The 22,921-nt window shown below is 46.1% G+C and overlaps 1 protein-coding gene across 1 annotated transcript in view; it reads right to left on the bottom strand.

Annotated features, from left to right (window-relative positions):
• LOC141110640 (cell adhesion molecule CEACAM1-like) overlaps positions 1-22,921 on the bottom strand; it is a 122,125-nt gene that overhangs the window by 81,450 nt on the left and 17,754 nt on the right. Inside the window, exons 3-4 of the mRNA XM_073602108.1 lie at positions 18,068-18,349; positions 15,068-15,367 (exon numbers count right to left, since the gene is read on the bottom strand). Coding sequence (XP_073458209.1) covers positions 15,068-15,367; positions 18,068-18,349 — 582 coding nt within the window. The remainder of the gene's footprint in view (positions 1-15,067; positions 15,368-18,067; positions 18,350-22,921) is intronic.

The raw sequence follows: 22,921 nt of genomic DNA, 5'->3' as shown, positions 1-22,921 counted from the left end.
CAGTGCCCATTTGTGGGCACTGATTGGCACAGATTGGGCATAATTTGCACATGTGGATGGCCATGGGGGGAATACCTGGCCATCCACATGTTGCCCCCTTCCCTGGTGGTCTTGGCGGCTTCCCTGGTGGTCTAGTGTGGGCATCGAAGGGGGGGCTGCGCTGATAAACAATCAGCGCAGACCCCCCCTGTCAGTAGAGCCGCCGATTGGTTCTCCTCTACTCGCGTCTGTCAGACGCAGGTGAGGAAAAGCCGATCAACGGCTTTTCCTATTGACAGCGTGATCAGCCATGATTGGACACGGCCGATCACGTGGTAAAGAGCCTCCGCCGGATGTTCTTTACCAAGATCGGTGGAGCGTTGTGTCAGTCTGACACAACGCTCCACCGATCGCCGCGATATGCGCCCCCCGCGGGCGTGGTGGCTGTTATCCTGCTGGATGTCATATGACGCCCAGTCAGGATAACTGAACCACCGCCCGGCCGTCAATCTGCTATAGGCCGGGCGGGAAGTGGTTAAACACCATAGTGCTGAGATAGGGGAAGTGGGCGCATTTGTTTCTCCTTTTTTATACATATCTTTTTATGTGACAACACTGAAGAAATTACACTTTGCTACAATGTAAAGTAGTGAGTGTACAGCTTGTATAACAGTGTAAATTTGCTGTCCCCTCAAAATAACACACAGCCATTAATGTCTAATCCTCTGGCAACAAAAGTGAGTACACCCCTAAGTGAAAATGTCCAAATTGGGCCCAAAGTGTCAATATTTTGTGTGGCCACCATTATTTTCTTCACTGCCTTAACCCTCTTGGGCATGGAGTTCACCAGAGCTTCAAAGGTTGTCACTGGAGTCCTCTTCCACTCCTCCATGATGACTTTGCGAAGCTAGTGGGTGTTAAAGACCTTGCGCTCCTCCACCTTCCGTTTGAGGATGCCCCACAGATGCTCAATAGTGTTTAGGTCTGGAGACATGCTTGGCCAGTCCATCACCTTTACCCTCAGCTTCTTTAGCAAGGCAGTGGTCATCTTGGAGGTGTGCTTGGGGTCATTATCATGTTGGAATACTGCCCTGCGTCCCAGTCTTTGAAGGGAGGGGATCATGCTCTGCTTCAGTATGTCACAGTACATGTTGGCCTTCATGGCTCCCTCAATGAACTGTAGCTGCCCACTGCCCGCAGCACTCATGCAGCCCCAGACCATGACACTCCCACCACCATGCTTGACTGTAGGCAAGACACACTTGTCTTTGTACTCCTCATCTGGTTGCTGCCACACGCTTGACACCATCTGAACCAAATAAATTTATCATGGTCTCATCAGACCACAGGACATGGCTCCAGTAATCCATGTCCTTAGTCTGCTTGTCTTCAGCAAACTGTTCGCTGACTTTTTTTGTGCATCATATTTGGAAGAGGCATCCTTCTGGGACAACAGCCATGCAGTCCAATTTGATGCAGTGTGCGACGTATGTTCTGAGCACTGACAGGCTGACCCCTTACCCCTTCAACCTCTGCAGCAATGCTGGCAACACTCATATTTCTCTTTCACAAGGACAACCTCTGGATATGATGGTGAGCATGTGCACTCAACTTCTTTGGTCGACCATGGCGAGGCCTGTTTTGAGTGGAACCTGTCCTGTTAAACCGCTGTATGGTCTTGTCCATCATGCTGCAGCTCAGTTTCAGGGTCTTGGCAATCTTCTTATAGCCTAGGCCATCTTTATGTAGAGCAACAAATCTTTTTTTCAGATTCTCAGAGAGTTCTTTGCCATGAGGTGCCACGTTGAACTTCCAGTGACCGGCATGAGAGAGTGAGAGCGATAACACCAAATTTAACACACCTGCTCCCCATTCACACCTGAGACCTTGTAACGCTAACGAGTCACATGACACCGGGGAGGGAAATGGCTAATTGGGCTCAATTTGGACATTTCACTTAGGGGTGTACTCACTTTTGTTGCCAGGGGTTTAGACATTAATGGCTGTTTATTGAGTTATTTTCAGGGGACAGCAAATTTACACTGTTATACAAGCTGTACACTCACTAGTTTACATTGTAGCAAAGTACCCCAATACCAGTGGGTCCTACGCTATCCATAGAATGGAAAATCCTGCTTCTCTGAACCATGGGAGACATACACTCCTCTATATGGGAGAACTAAAGGACTCCTCCTATAACACAGGTGGACACTAATGAGAGGCAATGATGGGGGGGGGGTGCTCCAGCCCAAAGGGATTTAGTCAGAATCCATACACTATACAAACAAATATTTAGGGGGGACACCCTAAAAAATGCATTAAAGATGGTGCTGCCATAAGACCATACAGACAGAAAAAATGATTACACTATCTTTATTGCATTTTTTAGGGTATGCCCCCCAAATCTTTGTTTGTCTAGTGGAAGTTCAACATGGCACCTCATGGCAAAGAACTCTCTGAGGATCTGAAAAAAAGAATTGTTGCTCTACATAAAGATGGCCTAGGCCAGTGATGGCGAACCTTGGCACCCCAGATGTTTTGGAACTACATTTCCCATGATGCTCAACTACACCACAGAGTGCATGAGCATCATGGGAAATGTAGTTCCAAAACATCTGGGGTTCCAAGGTTCACCATCACTGGCCTAGACAATAAGAAAATTGCCAAGACCCTGAAACTGAGGTGTAGCATGGTAGCCAAGACCATGCAGCGGTTTAACAAGACAGGTTCTACTCAGAACAGGCCATGCCATGGTCGACCAAAGAAGTTGAGTGCACATGCTCAGCATCATATCCAGAGATTGTCTTTGGGAAATAGACGTATGAGTGCTGCCAGCATTGCTGCAGAGGTTGAAGGGGTGGGGGGTCAGCCTGTCAGTGCACCATACACCGCACACTGCATCAAATTGGTCTGCATGGCTGTCATCCTAGAAGGAAGCCTCTTCTAAAGATTGTGCACAAGAAAGCCTGCAAACAATTTGCTGAAGACAAGCAGACCAGTGGGCATGGATTACTGGAACCATATCCTGTGGTCTGATGAGACCAAGATAGACTTCTTTGGTTCAGATGGTGTCAAGCATATGTGGCGGCAACCAGGTGAGGAGTACAAAGACAAGTGTGTCTTGCCAACAGTAAAGCATGGTGGTGGGAGTGTCATGGTCTGCGGCTGCATGAGTGCTGCCAGCACTGGGGAGCTACAGTTCATTAAGGGAATCATGAATGCCAACATGTACTGTGACATACTGAAGCAGAGCATGATCCCCTCCCTTCGGAGACTGGGCTGCAGGGCAGTATTCCAACATGATAACGACCCCAGACACACCTCCAAGACGACCACTGCCTTGCTAAAGAAGCTGAGGGTAAAGGTGATGGACTGGCCAAGCTTGTCTCCAGACCTAAATCATATTGAGCATCTGTGGGGCATCCTAAAATGGAAGGTGGAGGACGCAAGGTCCCTAACATTCACCAGCTACATGATGTCGTCGTGGAAGAGTAGAAGAGGGCTCCAGTGGCAACCTGTGAAGCTCTGGTGAACTCCATGCCCAAGAGGGTTAAGGCTGTGCTGGAAAATAATGTTGGCCACACAAAATATTGACACTTTGGACCCAATTTGGACATTTTCACTTAGATGTGTATTTATTTTTGTTGCCAGCGGTTTAGACATTATTGGATGTGTGTTGAGTTATTTTGAGGGGACAGAAAATGTACACTGTTATACAAGCTGTACACTCACTACTTAACATTGTAGCAAAGTGTCATTTCTTCAGTGTTGTTACATGAAAATATATAATAAAATATTTACAAAAATGTGAGGGGTGCAGGGCTTTTTTTCAGGGGGAACTTGGTGGAACTCAGTTCCACCACCTCTGGCTCAGACCCTTTGGTGCCTGCTCACCACAATCACTTGTAAACACAGAAGTCTGGTTTCTGTGTTTACAAGTGACAGCTCTGCACCCTGTATGTAATGCAATCCTGGTATTTAATGCCCCTTTAAGACCCTCCTACCGTTTTCGTGAAATTTGACTGAACACACCCACTATTTGATGTGGTCTGGAGGGTGTGTGTAGGGGGAGGGGTTTTGTGGGGCTGTGGTTAAGTTCCAGCACCTATTGTTTGAGAAAAAAAGCCCTGGAGGGGTGTACTCACTTTTGTGAGATAACGTGTGTCTATATAATAATGGTTAATGTGAGGTTCTGCATTATCATTTCTGAGCAGAGAAAGCTATGTTTTTGGTTTCTCCGGCTTCTGTAGTTCTGGATCTAAACGTTCAGTCTGTGTCTTGATTTTACCAGGTGCCTGCAGTCTGTCTCTGTACACAGGTGTGCAGGGTTGCTATATACTCAAACCTGGGGATAGCTCAGGGCTCCCAGTTGGAGATTGCTCCTAGTGTGGGAGACTGAAGGTCTCACCTAGGGTTTAGAGGGCCCCAGCCATAAGCCAAGAGACACAGGGTCTCACCAAAGGGTTAGAGGTAACCCAGCTAGAAAACAAAAGACATAGGGTCTCACTGAGGGGTCACAGGAGCCCCAGGCAGAAACCAAGGAAACAGAGGATCTCACCCAGGGGTCAGAGGTGTCCCAGCTAACAGCCAGGACATGGGAGGTCTCGTTCCAGGAGTCAGGTTTGCTCCTATCCATAAGCAGAAGTGGGCCGTGTAGCAGGACGCTGCAACTAAAGGCTATGAGAGCCAAAGTGATCCAGGAGTGCTGGACACCACAGGCAGAGGGACTAGTAAGAGAAGCAGTGGTGCTACCAACAAGTGAGCCAGGTGGCTCTGCATTTTTATTGTTTGATATTTGTGTGTAAGAAACCCCTGCGTGGGCAACTAATGTGCATGTGAACTTCTTGTTTATGTAATAAAAGTGGGCTGCCATGCCCTAAAATACAGTTTTGGACTGGCACAGCTCATAAATGCATCTACTGCTTGAATGAAATCTCCCCAATAAACATATATATACCGGCCACTTTATTGGGTACACCTTGCTAGTACTGGGTTGGACCCACTTTTGCCTCAGAGCTTCCTTACATTTTCGTGGTATAGATTCGACAAGGTGTTGGAAACATTCCTCAGAGATTTTGGTCCATAGTGACATGATAGCATCACGCAGTTGATGAAGATTTGTCAGCTACACATCCATGATGCGAATCTCCCGTCCCAACACATCCCAAAGGTGCTCTACTGGATTGAGATCTGGTGACTGTGGAGGCCATTGGAGTACAGTGACCTCATTGTCATGTTCAAGAAACTAGTTTGAGATGATTTGAGCTTTGTGACCTGGTGCATTACCTTGCTGGAAGGAGCCATCAGAAGATGGGTACACTGTAGTCAAAAAGGGATGGACATGATCAGCAAAAATACTCAGGTAGTCCGTGGCATTTAAACGATGCACAGTTGGTACTAAGGGGCCCAAAGTGTGCCAAGAAATTATCCCCATACCATCACCAGCCTGAACATTTGATACAAGGCGAATGGATCCTTGCTTTCATGTTGTTTACGCCAAATTCTGACCCTACCATCTGAATGCTGCAGCTGAAATTGAGACTCAGCATACCAGACAACATTTTGCCAATCTTCTATTGTTCAATTTTGGTGAGCCTGTGTGAATTGTAGCCTCAGTTTCCTCTTCTTAGCTGACAGGAATGGCACACAGTGTGGTCTTCTGCTGCTGTAGCATTTCTGCTTCAAGGTTCAATGTGTTGTGCATTCAGAGATGGTAATCTGCATACCTTGGTTGTAATCAGTGGCGGAACTGATTACAGAACTGCCATTCTGCCGCTTTGGGGGGGGCCCAAGACCCGGCATCTCCCCCTGCACCTCTGGCTTGCCGTTTAGAATGCAGTGGGGGGAGGTGGGAGGCAGCGATTGGCAGCTTTATTGTGCCTGTAGGCGGTAGGATCTCCCTGCAGCTTGTAGTTCTTCCCCAGTGTCAGTGTATACAGTGGAGAGAATAGGGGAGGGACCTCTGACCCAGGCAGGTATCAGTTTCACTTTCAGTGAGTCGGCTCTGCTTGTACACTGCTGCTGATACATGCCTGGGTCAGAGGCCCCTCCCCTCTCCACTGTATACACTCGGGAGAAGAACTACAAGCCTCATGGAGATTTCCTGCCTGTGGACACCATAGAGCTGCCGATCGCCGCCTCCCACCTCCACCAGCCAGGTACATGGGGAACCTTTTGAAGGAGGGGGGGTCAGCTGTCTGGGGACCGTGATGTAAGGAAGGGGCTTTCTGGGGACATTAATGTAAGGAAGGGGCCCTCTGGGGACCCTTATGTAAGGGGGGCTCTCTGGGGACTCTGATGTAAGGGGGGCTCTCTGGGGACTCTGATGTAAGGGGGCTCTCTGGGGACCCTGATGTATGGGGGGGCTCTCTGGGGACCCTGATGTATGGGGGGGCTCTCTGGGGACCCTGATGTATGGGGGGGCTCTCTGGGGACCCTGATGTAAGGGGGGCTCTCTGGGGACCCTGATGTTAGGGGGGCTCTCTGGGGACCCTGATGTAAGGAAAGGGCTCTCTGGGGACCCTGATGTAAGGAAAGGGGTCTCTGGGGACCTGATGTAAGGCAAGGGGTCTCTGGGGACACTGATGTAAGGAGGGGCTCTCTGGGGACCCTGACGTAAGGAGGGGACTCTCTGGGGACCCTGATGTAAGGGAGGCTCTCTGGGGACCCTAATGTAGGGGGGCTCTCTGGGAACCCTGATGTAAGTGGGGCTCTCTGGGTACCCTGATGTAAGGGGGGATCCCTGGGGACCCTGATGTAAGGAGAGAGGCTCACTGAGGACCCAAATATAGGGGGATGCTCTCTAAGGACCCTGATGTAAGGGGAGGCTCTCTAGGGACCCTAATGTGGGGGGGGGCTCTCTGGGGACCCTGATGTAAGGAGGGCTCCCTGGGGACCCTGATGTAAGGGGGGTTTCTGGGGACCCTGATGTAAGAGGAGGCTCTCTGGGGACCCTAATGTAAGGGGAGGATCTCTGGGGACCCTAATGTAGGGGGAGGCTCTCTGGGGACCCTTATGTAAGGGTAAGCTTTCTAGGGACCCTAATGTAGGGGGAGGTTCTCTGGGGACCCTTATGTAAGGGTAAGCTTTCTAGGGACCCTAATGTAGGGGGAGGCTTTCTGGGGACTCTGATGTAAGGAGGGGCTCTCTGGGGACCTTGATGTTAAGGGGAGCTCTCTGGGGACCCTGATTTAATGAGGGGGGCTCTGGGGACCCTAATATAAGTAGGAAGGCTCTCTTGGGACCCTGATGTAAGGGGAGGCTCTCTAGAGACCCTAATGTAGGGGGGGCTCTCTGGGGACCCTGATGTAAGTGGGGCTCTCTGGGTACCCTAAAGTAAGGGGGGATCCCTGGGGACCCTGTTGTAAGGGGAGGCTCTCTGGGGACCCTGATGTAAGGGGAGGCTCTCTAGGGACCCTAATGTAGGGGGGCTCTCTGGGGACCCTGATGTAAGGAGGGCTTCCTGGGGACCCTGATGTAAGGGGGTTCTCTGGGGACCCTGATGTAAGGGGAGGCTCTCTGGGGACCCTGATGTAAGGGGAGGATCTCTGGGGACCCTAATCTAGGGGGAGGCTCTCTGGGGACCCTTATGTAAGGGTAAGAATTCTAGGGACCCTAATGTAGGGGGAGGCTCTCTGGGGACCCTTATGTAAGGGTAAGCTTTCTAGGGACTCTAATGTAGGGGGAGGCTCTCTGGGAACTCTGATGTAAGGAGGGGCTCTCTGGGGACCTTCATGTTAAGGGGAGCTCTCTGGGGACCCTGATGTAATGAGGGGGGCTCTGGGGACCCAAATATAACTAGGGAGGCTTTCTTGGGACCCTGATGTAAGGGGAGACTCTCTAGGGACCCTAATGTAGGGGGGGCTCTCTGGGGACCCTGATGTAAGAAGGGCTCCCTGGGGACCCGGATGTAAGGGGGATTCTCGGGGGACCCTGATGTAAGGGGAGGATCTCTGGGGACCATAATATAGGGGGAGGCTCTCTTGGGGCCCTGATGTAAGGGGAGGCTCCCTAAGGACCCTGATGTAGGTGGTGGATCCCTGGGGACCCTGATGTAAGTGGGGAATCCGCATTCAGATATGTAACGATATATATACAGGGCCGGTCCTGGCCGGGGTGCATGGGGTGCAGTGCACCCGGGTGCCACAGAGGTGGGGGCGATGAAGCGCCAAAGTGCTCCCCTCCCTCCTCCTCCTCCTCCTCTCCATGTCCGTAGGTGGCTCTTTCCGCTGGTCACCGCAGCCGCCGCCGTTGCTGTGTCTCTTGCCGAAGCCCATCACCCCTCCCTCCTCCTGTCAGATCATAGCGGCTGTGTCTCTGTGTGCAGAGAGACCAGCTGCGCAGTGACGTCACGGGGGGGCGGTCCGTTCCCGACGTGTTCCAGCTCTCTTCCTCCTGTGTAACTCCCGCCTGCTGCCCAAGCCTGACACGCTCAGTTCTCCACCTGGGCGGCGCAGCTGCACACTGTCCTCTCCTATCCAGCTGCCGCCCGGGTGTTTTTTAATTAGCTCAATGGAGGGGGGGCTGCTTTGTCAGGGGTCTATACTAATGGAGGGGGGGTTTGTCCTGGGGGGTCTATACTAATGGAGGGGGGTTTGTCCTGGGGGGTCTATACTAATGAAGGGGGGTTGTCCTGGGGGGGTCTATACTAATGAAGGGGGGGTTGTCCTGGGGGGGTCTATACTAATGAAGGGGGGGTTGTCCTGGGGGGGTCTATACTAACGGAGGGGGGGGTTGTCTTGGGGGTCTGTACTAATGGAGGGGGGTGGTTTGTTCTGGGGGGGTCTGTACTAATGGGGGGGTGGTTTGTCCGGGGGGGTCTGTACTAATGGAGGGGGGTGGTTTGTCCCGGGGGTCTGTACTAATGGAGGGGGTGGTTTGTCCTGGGGGGTCTGTACTAATGGAGGGGGGGTGGTTTGTTCTGGGGGGTCTGTACTAATGGAGAGGGGGTGGTTTGTCCAGGGGTCTGTACTAATGGAGGGGGTGGTTTGTTCTGGGGGGTCTGTACTAATGGAGGGGGTGGTTTGTTCTGGGGGGTCTGTACTAATGGAGGGGGTGGTTTGTTCGGGGGGTCTGTACTAATGGAGGGGGGTGGTTTGTTTTAGAGGGGTCTGTACTAATGGAGGGGGGTGGTTTGTTTTGGGGGGTCTGTACTAATGGAGGGGGGTGGTTTGTCCAGAGGGGGGTCTGCACTAATGGAGGGGGGTGGTTTGTTCTGGGGGGGTCTGTACTCATGGAGGGGGCTGGTTTGTCCTGAGGGGGGTCTGTACTAATGGAGGGTTGGTTGGTTTGTCCTGAGGGGGGTCTATACTGATAGAGGGGGGTGTTTTGTCCTAGGGGGGTCTATACTGAGGGAGGGGTTTATACTTAGTGGGGGGTCTGCACTGACGGAGGGGGGTCTATACTTAGTGGAGGGGGATCTGTACTGAGGGGCGACTATAGTTGGTGGAGGGGGGGTGATACTATGTTTTACCGCACTGGGTGACACCCCTCTCCCTCTCCTCTTCGCGCGCGCTGCTGTACTAGTGAGTGTCGCACTATGTTTCTTCCCCCCGGCTTCATATTGGCCAGGGAAGAAAAAAAAAAGGAGCAAAGAGGAGGATTGTGGGACATGTAGTCCCGAGGACTGGCAGCCCCACTGTAACACGGAAACTGCAGCCCACACAGCATGCTCAGCTGAATGGGAGAGAGAGAGAGAGCCAGGAGTCCAGGAAAGCTTTCAGGGAAGTACACCCAGGACTCCAGAGGGAGAGGACAGTGCTGAGGGAACACCATCAGAGAGAGAAACCCGCCGACCTGTGCCACCAGAGGGAAAGCCACACAGTCTGGCGCCATCCCTGGCGGAGAAAGGTATGGAGTCATTGCCAGAATACAGATCTGGGTGCTACTCAGCGACTCGCCACGCGCAATTCAGAGTGAGCTGACTCCTGATCAGAGGAACCGTTGTTGCTGTATCGCTGGGTCAGGTGAGAGGGCCGATCGGCCATTATTTACTAACGTTCATAGGAACTGCAGTCTCTGACCATCTCTTGTATCATGTCTGCAGTCTCTGATCATCTCCTGTACTATATCTGCAGTCTCTGACCATCTCTTGTATCATGTCTGCATTCTCTGACTGTCTCCTGTAATATGTCTGCAGTCTCTGACCATCTCCTGTATTATATCTCCAGTCTCTGACCATCTCTTGTATCATGTCTGCATTCTCTGACCATCTCCTGTACTATGTCTGCAGTCTCTGACCATCTCTTGTAACATGTCTGCAGTCTCTGACCATCTCTTGTAACATGTCTGCAGTCTCTGAACATCTCCTGTTCTATGATTGCAGTCTCTGACCATCTCCTGTACTATGATTGCAGTCTCTGACCGTCTCTTGTATTATGTCTGGGAACTCTTTCTAACAGACTCTCTAACAGACAGCCCTCTGTGTGCATCAGAGAGACTCCCCTCCAGGTCTCATTAGTGTACACTCTTCCTGTATTTTCTTTATTGTTAAAAGATCATGGGAAGATCCTAGGGTAATGAAGACTTCTTAGGGGAGCATCTCTGTGTTTGAGTCGTTGCCATAGTAACATTTGTAAAGGAGAGGAGTTGGTAAGATGACCACACCCACGTGGGGCGCCAGAAATATTTCTGCACCCAGGCGTCTGTGACCCTAGGATCGGCCCTGACATACACATACACACACACATATATATTATATACATGTGTATGCCCGCCAAAGTGTATGACTTTCCTTACTTAGCTGCTATGGGCTCTAGCCCGAGATCTTTTGTAGACCTAGCAATGCCCCTGGTGGGGGCCCTTCATGGTTTCTTGCACCGGGGCCCTGAAGATTCTAGTTACGCCTCTGGTTGTAATGAGTGGTTATTTGAGTTACTGTTGCCTTTCTATCATCTCAAACCAGTCTGCCCATTTTCCTCTGACATCAAAAAGGCATTTTTGTCCATACAACTGCTGCTCACTGGATATTTTTTCTTTTTTGGACCATTCTCTGTAAACCCTAGAGATGGTTGTGTGAAAATCCCAGTAGATCAGCAGTTTTTGAAATACTCAGACCAGCTTGTTTGCCACCAACAACCATGTCACGTTCAAAGTCACTTAAATCCAATATAGATATTTGTGTGTGTGTATGTAAATTTTGCTTGGATTACACATGTCCTTATACATGTTTTTATTGGATTTGATTGCACAAGTTTTTGTTTATTTCTTATACTATTTGTTGTGGTTTGCATTGAGAGGCTAAGGCCTCTTTCACATGGATGATCCGTTCAGGTCCGCCTGTCAGTTTTTTAGGCGGACCTGAACGGACGCTCCATAGACCTGTGTGGAGCGCCGGATGTCAGCGGTGACATGTCCGCTGACATCCGACCTGCTCCGATCCGAAAAAGTGTGACGCGGAAAAACCTAATTTTCCATTTGTCTGCAGATCAGGTGACGACGGACTCTACGGTCCGTCTTCATCCGATCCCCATAGGGGAGAGTGGCGCTCTGACAGGTCCGACCTGTCATCTGCCTGCTCAGCGGGGATCGACTCATGCACACAGGACGTTTTTACAGCTGCTGTTAGGGGCATTTGACTTTTTTTTTTAACTGCCTCTAAAAGCCCCTTCATGTTAGCCTATGTGTCCATGCACACATAAACTGTCAGAGGCGTTTGGAGGCATAAGCGTTTAGTGGCAGTAAAAAAAAAAAAAAAAATCACCAGCCTGTGCTTTCAGGAGCAAAACGACAAAAAGCGCATCTAAACACATCTAAGCGCGTTTAACTGCGCTTAGTCGCATTAGGCGTTTCTACATGATGGGAGAGGTTTTTATGAAAAAATTTCCAAAAACACAAACGCGGCAAAACGCTATTGTAAAAGCACACCAAAACGTGCGTTTTTAACGCTGCTGTAACGCTGGCATTTTTAAAACGTCCTGTGTGCATGAGCCCTTTTGTGTATATTTTTGCACATGGTGTTATACAGAGGTATGACGTGATTTATTTGTTGGTCAGATAGCACTTTATATAATGGTGTGTTGTCATTGAGTGGTTCACTTTTTTATGTTTATACCCTGTTTCCCTGAAAATAAGACCTAGCGTGATTGTCGGTGATGGCTGCAATATAAGCCCTACCCCCCAAATTATCCCTAGTTAAAGTCCTTTTAGGTCTTATTTTCAGGGTAGGGCTTATTTTTGGGGAAACAGGGTAGGGCTTATTTGGGGGGTAGGGCTTATATTGCAGCCATCACTGACAATCACGCTAGGTCTTATTTTCGGGGAAACAGGGTATATATTTTTAATTGTGTGGATTGCACGATGGTGGAAGCAGCCCTCATCAGAAATATGTGGTAATAGCGAGAGAATATTTTTTAGCAGCACAGGGACCATCTTGTATTGGTTATGTACACAACATTTTGTGACTGAAGATCATCTACAATGGAGCCAGAAATCCTTATGGTAAGAGCCAAAGCTTGATTGCCACAATACACAGTACTGTGTTTTTCTAGCTACCCAAAGTAGTAGCACTATACAGTAATACCTTGGATTGCAAGAATAATTCCTCCGGGAAACATGCTTGTAATCCAAGGCACTTGTATATCAAAGCAAATTTCCCCATAAGAAATAATGGAAACTCAGATGATTTGTTCCACAACCATTTATTCATAAGTCCTTCAGTTTATAGTCCATATAAAAAGATTATAGCAATGTGACCAGGTTGTGTAACCATAAAATGTCCATCCACAAATGGAAGCCTCCACAAGGGGATTAGAAGCAAAATCCAGCAGGATTAGAGGCGCCTCAAAGTGTAGCAATATGGTTACATTTAATGAAGGTACAACATTTAGCAACTCACATGGTTGATGAATAAAAGAGGCACATCTAACTATCTAAGTAAAGCTGTCCACATAAACCATCCTCCACACACCTGGGTCTCACCAATGTCAGTCTGCAATCGTGACCGGGAAGACTACCCCGCAGTAGAGCAATCTGAAAACGAAGCTTGAAGCTCTCATGGAGCTCAGCGTGGAAGGGATGATGTCAATGGCAGAGAGGAGGATCGTCTATGTGGGCAGCTTTACCCCAGATACCTGCAGATGTGCCTGTTTTAATCTTCAACCATGTGTGTTGCTAAATGTTATGCCTTCATTAAATGTAACCATATTGCTACACTTAGAGGCGCTTCTCTTCTCTTTTATACTCAGTTGTGACATGACGCTACTTGTATATCAAGACATCGCTTGTATATCAAGTCAAAGTTTATAAAAAAAATAGCTTGTCTTGCAAAACACTCTCAAACCAAGGTTTTAGGCTGGATTCACACCTATGCAGTTTTAGTGCTTTTTGCATTTTGCAGATTTGCACTAGAGTCCATTTAACATTGTTGGAACACGATCTGTAGTGCAAATCTGCAAAATGCAAAAAGCACAAAAAATGCTTAGGTGTGAATCCAGCCTTACTGTATACTGATGTATCACAAATTCTGGATCTTCTAGTACTACTAGAAGTGCTCCATTTTTCTTTTGTTCTGTAATATGTAGCACCCCCCATGCCCCTAAAGCTGGTGGTACCCCCCAGAGACAGGGTAGGCTGACATCTCACCACTCAGTTTTGAGAGGCCATATGCTTAATTCACCAAGCTAAACCTATGTTATTCACTATAGTGGTCATCATTTTCAGTGATTTGCTGTTATTTTTGGAGCTCATTACTGAACATAACAAAAGATTCACAAAGCTATAATTAATGTCTTATTGATGCTGACCAGGAAAGGACTGAGTTGGGGTTCAGGGGGGCTCCCTGGATCAGCATTAATGTTGAACTGGTGGCCCTGAGAGTAGATAGGTCAACATTCAGACATTAGCCAAAGTGGGATCAGCAGTCAGGGACAACTTGGCATTATATTGCTATCTGCTCCTTGTTCAAACCTGTAAAACACAACACCTGGCAAATGACAGCTTTCCAGAATTGATTTTGGTCACATGACATTTCAAAGCAGTAAATACCAAGAGCTGCAAAAGGAAGCTGATGTAGGCAGATGTATAAAGATGTGTCAATAAACCACATCCTTTAGAAACACTCAACTTTCACCATGAACACAAAAAAACTGCAGCAGTATGGCACACTTACTTGGTAAGCTTTCTTTGTCCCACATAAATCTATCCCTATAACATGGCTCTGTATGGACCCCCAGACCAAAGATACTCCCAGGCCCCCATCCTGCCCTGATGCTGATAAATGGTGTAAGATCTGTGTCTGCCCATAACCCTGCTATTTATACCATAGGCATAAACATTTGGCTAAGTTGAGCATTACATAGCTCCCAACTGTCCCTGATTTGGAGGGACTTTCCCTGACATGGAACAATGTACCTCTGTCCCTCTTTTCTCCTTATTTGTCCCTCATTTTGGTCTGGTCTATATAGTTGTATATAAAATGCACTATTTATCTTACAAAAAGTGTTTCCTGGTGCTAAACCTTTCATCCAATTTCTAAATTGTTGCATTTGCAAATTTCAAAAGTCAATATAAAGGAATAGTAGTGGTGAAAAAATGCACTTGTGGGTTTTTTTTAACAATTCTCCTTTAAGGGGGCGTGACAGGGGGTGTGTCCTATGCCTACCTACTTTTGCTAATAGGTGTCCCTCGTTCCCATCTCAAAAAGTTGGGAGGTATGCATTTATGTTCATGTCAAAGTCAAAGGTGATTGTATCCTTTCTGCACAAATGAAAAATGTAACAATGGATATTCTAAAAAGGACATTGTTGCCCCTTCTCTACTGTAGTGTCTACCAGTAAAGCCAGACTTATTGCAGTAAATTCATATCTTAGTAATGGAACTAAGATAAGATTCTAAATCTATAGTGTATTGCATGTTCTATGTTCTATTTTTTTCTCAACATACATACTTTAGTCGCTGAATAAAGATCTGATGTACAGTATATAGAGGGCAATTTTCTTACATCTTTTTTTTTTAAGAAACTGAGGATGGCACACCAGTGTTGTCCAAAACTGATTTATGTACTTTGGATATTCTTACACAAGTTTCTAGTGCTAGCATTGTATTCAATTTGAAAATATATTGCAAATATCAATGAAAAGCAATTACTCACAGGCTAAGCTGAGATTCAGGGCATTGCTGGTTTCATTTCCGAGCGGATTAGATGCTTGACAGGTGAAAGGTCCAGCATCAGTTTTAGAGATGGGACTGATGAGGAGATTGGAGTGTGGAGGAGAATCACCTTGTGATGATATGTGATACTGAGGACCCTGGGGTAATGATCCTCCATTCAGTTTCCATAAGAAAGTGACATTCGATCCATCAGATGAGCAATGTAAAGACACAGATTCCTCTCCAACCCAGATGTATGATCCTGATGTGTTACTGGTCAGTGTCACCGCGGAGATCCCAGCTGCAAATTTTCAACAGTCATTGTTACTGTGAGTCAAAACAAAAGTAAATATAAACCTACCGAATATGATTCAAATAAACTAAGCTAGTAAGAACCTAGCTGGAATAACAGAAATGTCTGTCAGCTAGAATTTCCAAACTCATTAGTAGGGATGGGCGAGCGGTTCGGCCCAAGCATGAGTTTGGGCCAAACATTGGCTGTTCGTACGTTCGCTGAACAACCAAATTATCGGGGCATTTGACCGTTTGTTCGGCCCGCCGAATAACCACAATGCACTGCCCCGCTGCACAGCGCATTGAAAGCCCTGATTGGCTGAAGCAATGAAAGCTTTGCCCAATCAGGGCCAGGGCCGTCTTTAATATTGATTGGACCCTGGGCAAACATTTTCTTGCCCCCCCCTGCATGAAATTTCGCCCTCCACCTGCTCTAAAACATACAATAAATACCATCTTGACTCAAAATAAGTTTACTGAATCAGATCAGCGATTGAGATTGGTTGCCAGAGGTTACAGTGTATCATTAACACTCACTGACTGGCTGCTAGAGGTTACAGCACACATTATGGCTGCTACAGGTTACAGCACATGACTACTGCTTGTTGATTGGTTGCTAGAGATTACTGTACATTAATACTGCTCACTGATTGGTTGCTAGAGGTTACTGGACATCCTTACCACTCACTAATTGGTTGCTAGAGGTTACTGCACATTATTACTGCTCACTGATTGGTTGCTAGAGGTTACTGGATATCCTTACCGCTCAGTGATTGGCTGCAGGAGGTTAGTGCACATCATTACTGCTCACAGATTGGTTGCTAAAGGTTACAGCACATCATCCCCTCACTGCCTGCATACCATGAACTGGGGAGGTGAGGGGACCCATCAATAGACAGAAAACTCATAGGGATCCTAGAACTCCTGGGATCAGTGGAAATGCTGGGGGAGGGGGGGTGTGATCAGTGGCAATGCTGTTGATCATGTTGATGGGATCAGTGGCAGTGGTGAGGAGATGGCTTTAGTTAGGAGGCGGTACACTGTTGCAAATTCTGAATCATGTAGAGCAAAGCTGGAAATCTTTGGAAATTATTTAGTGGGGGATTCTACACATACCACAAATGTAATGGAGAATTTACAATGACCACCAATGTGAGGGATTTACACTGACCACCAATGTGAGGGGGGATTTGCACTGACCACCATGTAACAGGGATTATTATGCCACCTACAATATGAAGAGGGATGTCTACACTGACACCAATGCAATTGGAGCATTTACACCAACCACCAGTGTAAGGGGGAATATACAATGACCTCCATGTAAGGGGAAATTTACACTGACAACCATTGTCGAGGAGATTTGTACTGACCACTGACCACCAATGTAAGGTGACACTTCTACACTGACCACCAATGTTGAAGAGGATTTACACTGATCACCAATGTAAAAGGCAATTCTGCACTTACCACCAAATATAAAGGGAAATGTACACTGATCACCAATGTAATGAAAAATTTACACTGACAACCAATGTGATGGGGGATTTTACATCAACAACCAATAAAGGGGGATTTATACACTGGCCACCAATGTAAGGGGGATTTACACTTACCACCAATTTAAAGGGGGCTTCTATGTGGACCACCAATGTAAGGGAGGATTCTAAACTGACCACAAATTCAAGTTTGGATTTTTTTACCGATTACTAATATAAAGAGGAGTTTCTACACTGGCCACCCATGTAATGGGGATTTACACTGAACATTAATGGAATAGGAGCATTCAAAGTAACCACCAATGTAAGGGGGACCTGCACACTGGCCACTAGTGTGAATAAAAGCATTGTATACCAAGCCCCAATGTAATGAAAAGATTTACACTGACCACCAATGTAACTGAGACATTTAAACTGCGTTTACATTTGTGTGTGTCGGGAACGCATGCCCTTTAGCAGATACACAGCAGTGCCATTAATTGTTAATGACACCCTCACGCATCTGCTGAGATGTGCATAGTCATATGCACCAAAATTCACAGTGCTGTGGCCCCATGTTATTTTGAAAAGGGTTCCAATTCCAATTTGTTTACCTTTGCAGAACAGGCTGAAGTTAGGCTTAATGACCACAGTTATAGGTAGGACTTTCAAGCATGCCCCTTTACCTCCCCAGCGGGCAGCATTTAGCAGAAGTGAAGGTGGATATGACTTCAAGGAGCATAATATACATATGAATTCCGCCTCTATTTACATATTAATGCTGCTGGTCCACGGCTATTTACATATTAATGCCACCGCTATTTACATATCAATGCAGGTTATTTACATGTAAACATAGGGTCTGCAGGTGAGTCATCTGTACAGGGCAATAGGGCAGAGCTGGGCAGCATTAGTAACAGAGCTTCACACTGAGATATCAGGACACAGCACAGGACTAAAACTTCAAAGGCAAGGGAATTTAAACTGGAATAGTTGGCAAGTATGAGGCAGCTGCTTTGGGCCCCACAACAATGATGGGGCCCAGGGAATCTGCTCCTTGTGCCCTGTCCTAAAGATGGCCCTGACTAGTTCTCTTATCCCTTTAATAGACTAATATATATATATATATATATATATATATATATATATATATATATATATGAAAAAAATCAGACAGTTGCATTTAAAATTGCTTACTAGTAATAAATAAAATTAGTTTTTACACCTACAGCCCAGTGTAAGATTTATTCCATTGCTGGTCTCGTTGTTTATCCAGCTGTAGGCTGTACAGGTGAAGGTTCCATTGTCATTAGCAGTGACAGGGCTCATTGTGAGGACTGTGTTATTCTCTGTAAAGTGGTATGGGGAGTCTTGGGGCAGTGGCACCCCCTGTAGGCTCCAGGAGTAATTGACTTTTGTACCACGGGCTGAACAGGTCAGAGACACCGAATTTAATCCCGGCCAGACCACCCCTGATATATTGCTGGTTAATTTCACATCAGAGACCGGATCTGCCAAATTAAAAACACATTTGTTAGACTCTGCAAAAGCAAATTACTTTAAAAAATGATGATACTTTCACACAGTGTTATGTGGGGTGGTTATAGCATAAAAAATCTAGGCACTAACAAATGGGCTACATAACCAGCCCATGCCTTTTTAAGGGTTTCCCATACAATACGATTATTTTTGCTTCTTTGAGATATAATGTGACTGAATGCATAGAGCCGCAAAAGAATCTGATGATGGAAATGTGATGATGAAAGATGATGAATAGGTGTGTAGCAATAGACCATGAACATCCACCTTTTACCATGTCCACCAATTACAGCCACACCATGGTGCACTTTGAGTGGTACTTTATCCCACATAAATCTGTCAATGAAATTACCACTTGGGCATAGTTGCTCCAGGCCAGATTTCAATTCCTCCCCTAGATATATACTGCATATACTGTGTATACAGTATATATACAGTACATATATAGTATCTCACAAAAGTGAGTATATTTTATTATATCTTTTCATGTGACAACACTGAAGAAATTACACTTTGCTACAATGTAAAGTAGTGAGTGTATAGCTTGTATAACAGGGTAAATCTCCTGACCCCTGAAAATAACTCAACACACAGCCATTAATGTCTAAACCACTGGCAACAAAAGTGAGTACACCCCTAAATGAAAATGTCCAAATTGGGCCCAATTAGTCATTTTCCCTCCCCGTCATGTGACTCGTTAGTGTTACTTGGTCTCATGTGTGAATGGGGAGCAGGTGTGTTAAATTTGGTGTTATCGCACTCACTCTCTCATACTGGTCACTGGAAGTTCAACATGGCACCTCATGGCAAAGAACTGAGGATCTGAAAAAAAAAGAATTGTTGCTCTACATAAAGATGGCCTAGGCTATAAGAAGATTGCCAAGACCCTGAAACCGAGCTTCAGCATGGTGGCCAAGACCATACAGTGGTTTAACAGGACAGGTTCCACTCAGAACAGGCCTCACCATGGTCGACCAAAGAAGTTGAGTGCATATGCTCAGCGTCATATCCAGAGGTTGTCTTTGGGAAATAGACATATTAGTCCTGCCAGCATTGCTGCAGAGGTTGAAGGGCAACCACTGCCTTGCTAAAGAAGCTGAGGGTAATTGTGATGGACCGGCCAAGCATGTCTCCAGACCTAAACCCTATTGAGCATCTGTGGGGCGTACTCAAATGGAAGGTGGAGGAGCGCAAGGTCTCTAATATCCACCAGCTCCGTAATGTCGTCATGGAGCAGTGGCAACCTGTGAAGCTCTAGTGAACTCCATGCCCAAGAGGGTTAAGGCAGTGCTGTAAAATAATGGTGGCCACACAAAATATTGACATGTTATGCCCAGTTTGGACATTTTCACTTAGGGGTGTACTCACTTTTGTTGCCAGCGGTTTAGACATTAATGGCTGTGTGTTGAGTTACTTTGAGGGGACAGCAAATTTACACTGTTATACAAGCTGTACACTCTCACTACTTTACAATGTAGGAAAGTGTAATTTCTTCAGTGTTGTCACATGAAAAGATATGATAAAATGTTTACATAAATGTGAGGGGTGTACTCACTTTTGTGAAATACTGTAGGTTGTACCAGTGGTCCCTTATGAGTCAGAATAGGGGAACGCTATATGGCAACAAACAACCATACACAAGAGTAATATGACTGGTTTTAGATTTTATGGAGTGGAAAACATTACAAGACTTGTAAGGGGAGGTGATCTCCATAAAATGATGTTAGAAAGAAAGGCACAGTGGATAAATAAATTATTTGCACAGATTTTGGATGGATTAAATCAAAGATGGTACATCAGTCTCTTTTTAAGATGAAATTCAATGATTTTGTCCCCTCCATGCCTCTGTTTTCCCACATAGGGTCCATCCTTGTTTTGGATATAATTCGTTTTTTTAAACATTTCATGTGTTTATTTTAAGATTTTGGAATGTCATTTTGTATAGATTAATTTATATGAGATTACTGTATCAGCTCCCAGGGGCTGATTGGTTTATTCTGCTGCTGTGTGGGTCATTACGGATTGGCTGAAAAGTTTTTAAATGTATTGCTTTTTCAATTGCTCCTTTGCCATGACTAGTACCCACTGAGGGTAGAAACGTGTGAACCTGGAGGACTGTATGTTGTATTCCTTCCAGAAATAAAGTATTGCATGAGCTGCAACAGGTGATAGTCATTGTCACTCATTTATATCACCAGCAATGCCTCCACTGTTCCCGGACTCCATAATACATTTTTTGATAATAAACTGTTTACAATTCAACTTCCGTTGTCCCCAGTTACACTGATGCACTCCTCCTGTTTCTTTCTGGGTTCTTGCTGCCACCATCACAACTTACAGATCACCTTAGTGGAGGTGATGGGGAATGAGTCAGCGGTTATGCAGACCTCAGTACTGCTGACACAAACCCGACCACTTCCACTGTCCCAGAATAACCAGCTTTATCTTTAGCAGGTCGTTAGCTGGACACAACTATTTTATTGCTAATTATGGAAGGATCATTTGTTAGTCTAAAGATGATTATTGGTTGTCATAACTTTCCACTCTTCTCTTGTACATATTTCCTCCATCGTATCTTTCAGAATCATCTCCAAAGCATACAGACCGCAGTTATACCCTCTACACTCCTTTTCTGCTCATACTGCCTGCTGTCATACCCCGTGTACTCCTTTCCTGGACATGCTGCTTGATGTCATTCCATTCATATTATTCTCCAGCATATAGTGCCCATTAAGACACTTCTTTATCATTGTTTGATATATACCCAACCTTTCCCCTTCTGGAACGAGTGCAGAGAGGTGTAGTTCCTACTCCATCCAGTATGTGGTGTCTGGCCAGTATGTGGATGGAGTGGAGAATTGGAAGAATGATGTTCCTCTGCAGCCTCCATAGGCATCACAATGAGAACAGTTGTCCAATTGTACCTTCCGTAACCATCTTGATAGGGGCGATGCTAATAAATAACAGTGCCATGCTGGGTTTGGTGCGCATTTTATGAGTGGATAGAGAAGGGACAAGAAGGAATCTGCCTGTTAGGAACAGAGATTTAGCACCAAGAAAAGGTTCCAGTATGTGGAGGGCAAGTATAGGGATACAGCGGTTCACCCCTCAAGCACGTCATCAGAACTACTGCCACCACCTTCATCCTAAAGGAAAAGGGAGATAACTGGCACATAACACAGAATAAACATGAACATAAACATGCACATTGAAAGCCCTATGGATATTCCAATTATAAAATGATGAAATGAAATTAGATAAAATCAATTAGCAAGCTGAAAAAGAGTCTACAAGTCCAATAAAAGCTACTAGTGGCAGCCGTCCTCATAAATGCCAGCTCTGTGAAATCAAGTGAAAAGGACAAAACAGGAAGAGCCACCTGAGTGCAGTATTAAAAAGGACAATTTAATCAAAGGATTAAGCAGACTTACAAGAACAGGATTAAAAACAAGGTCATCTGGTACATGGGGGAGCCTCTCCAATACCTCTCCAGTTTAGTGTAGCTGTACTTAGGAATCTGGAATGATACTCCTGCTCTGTTAACAGATATCACCCAGGACAGGGGTTTAGGAGAGATCACATTAATCTGGAAAATGTCAAGCTATTCGCCCTCTGAGAACACTGGGCGCAGACTGTTGCCTCATGCAGTGTATATTCTGGAATGTCCACTATTGTATATGTCCGTGGAGGTCATTCTGCAACTTGAGTATGTCTTTGAGAAGTAATTAAGTGTGTTCCAATTCTCATAACCACATATGTGATGGTTTACTGAAACAACCTGGAAGCTGATTGGTTTCTACGCAGAGCTGTACCAGATTTTGCACGCTATAGTTTCAGTAAACCAACACGTATGTGGTTATGAGAATTGGAACACACTTAATTACTTCTCGAAGACATATCCAAGTTACAGAGTGACCTCCGTGGGCATGTACAATAGTGGACATTCCAGAATATACACTGCGTGAGGCAACATTCTGCGTCCAGTGTTCTCAGGGGGTGAATAGCTTGACATTTGCCAAGTTTAAGTTATCCCTCCAATACCCCAGGAGCAGGAGTATAATTCCAGATTCCTAAGTACAGTTACACTAAAGTGGAGATAGAACTGAGATGGATCGGATGGGGTCCCCCACGCACCAGATGAGCTTGTTTTTAGTCTTATTCCTGTAAGTGTGCTTAATCCTTTGATTAAATTGTTCATTCTAATACTACACTCAGGTGGTGCTTCCTGTTTTGTCCTTACCACCTTAATCCTGACCTCCCTGAACCATCGGCTAAGTTTACCACCCTGGCAGTCAGCTGCCCCTCCAGAATATGCGGTCCTGGAAAAGTACGCTGTAACTAGAACATGCTTTAGTATGCCTGAAGATATACCAGTGCATATCTGTGATGGTGCTGTGTGACCTGCTGTGATGAATGCTGATACAGCTAGTGTTACTGCAACTGTTACTACAAGTGTTATTGCAACTGATGCTACAAGTGTTAAGACTGGTGAAATCCATCATGCTGCTGTAAGTACCTTTAGTATCCCTTCTGTATACTACTCT

This window comes from Aquarana catesbeiana, linkage group LG10, assembly GCF_042186555.1.
Source record: "Aquarana catesbeiana isolate 2022-GZ linkage group LG10, ASM4218655v1, whole genome shotgun sequence".
NCBI lineage: Eukaryota > Metazoa > Chordata > Amphibia > Anura > Ranidae > Aquarana > Aquarana catesbeiana.
Note: the sequence above shows the minus strand (reverse complement) of the source record. Positions and strands in the feature narration are given on the sequence as shown.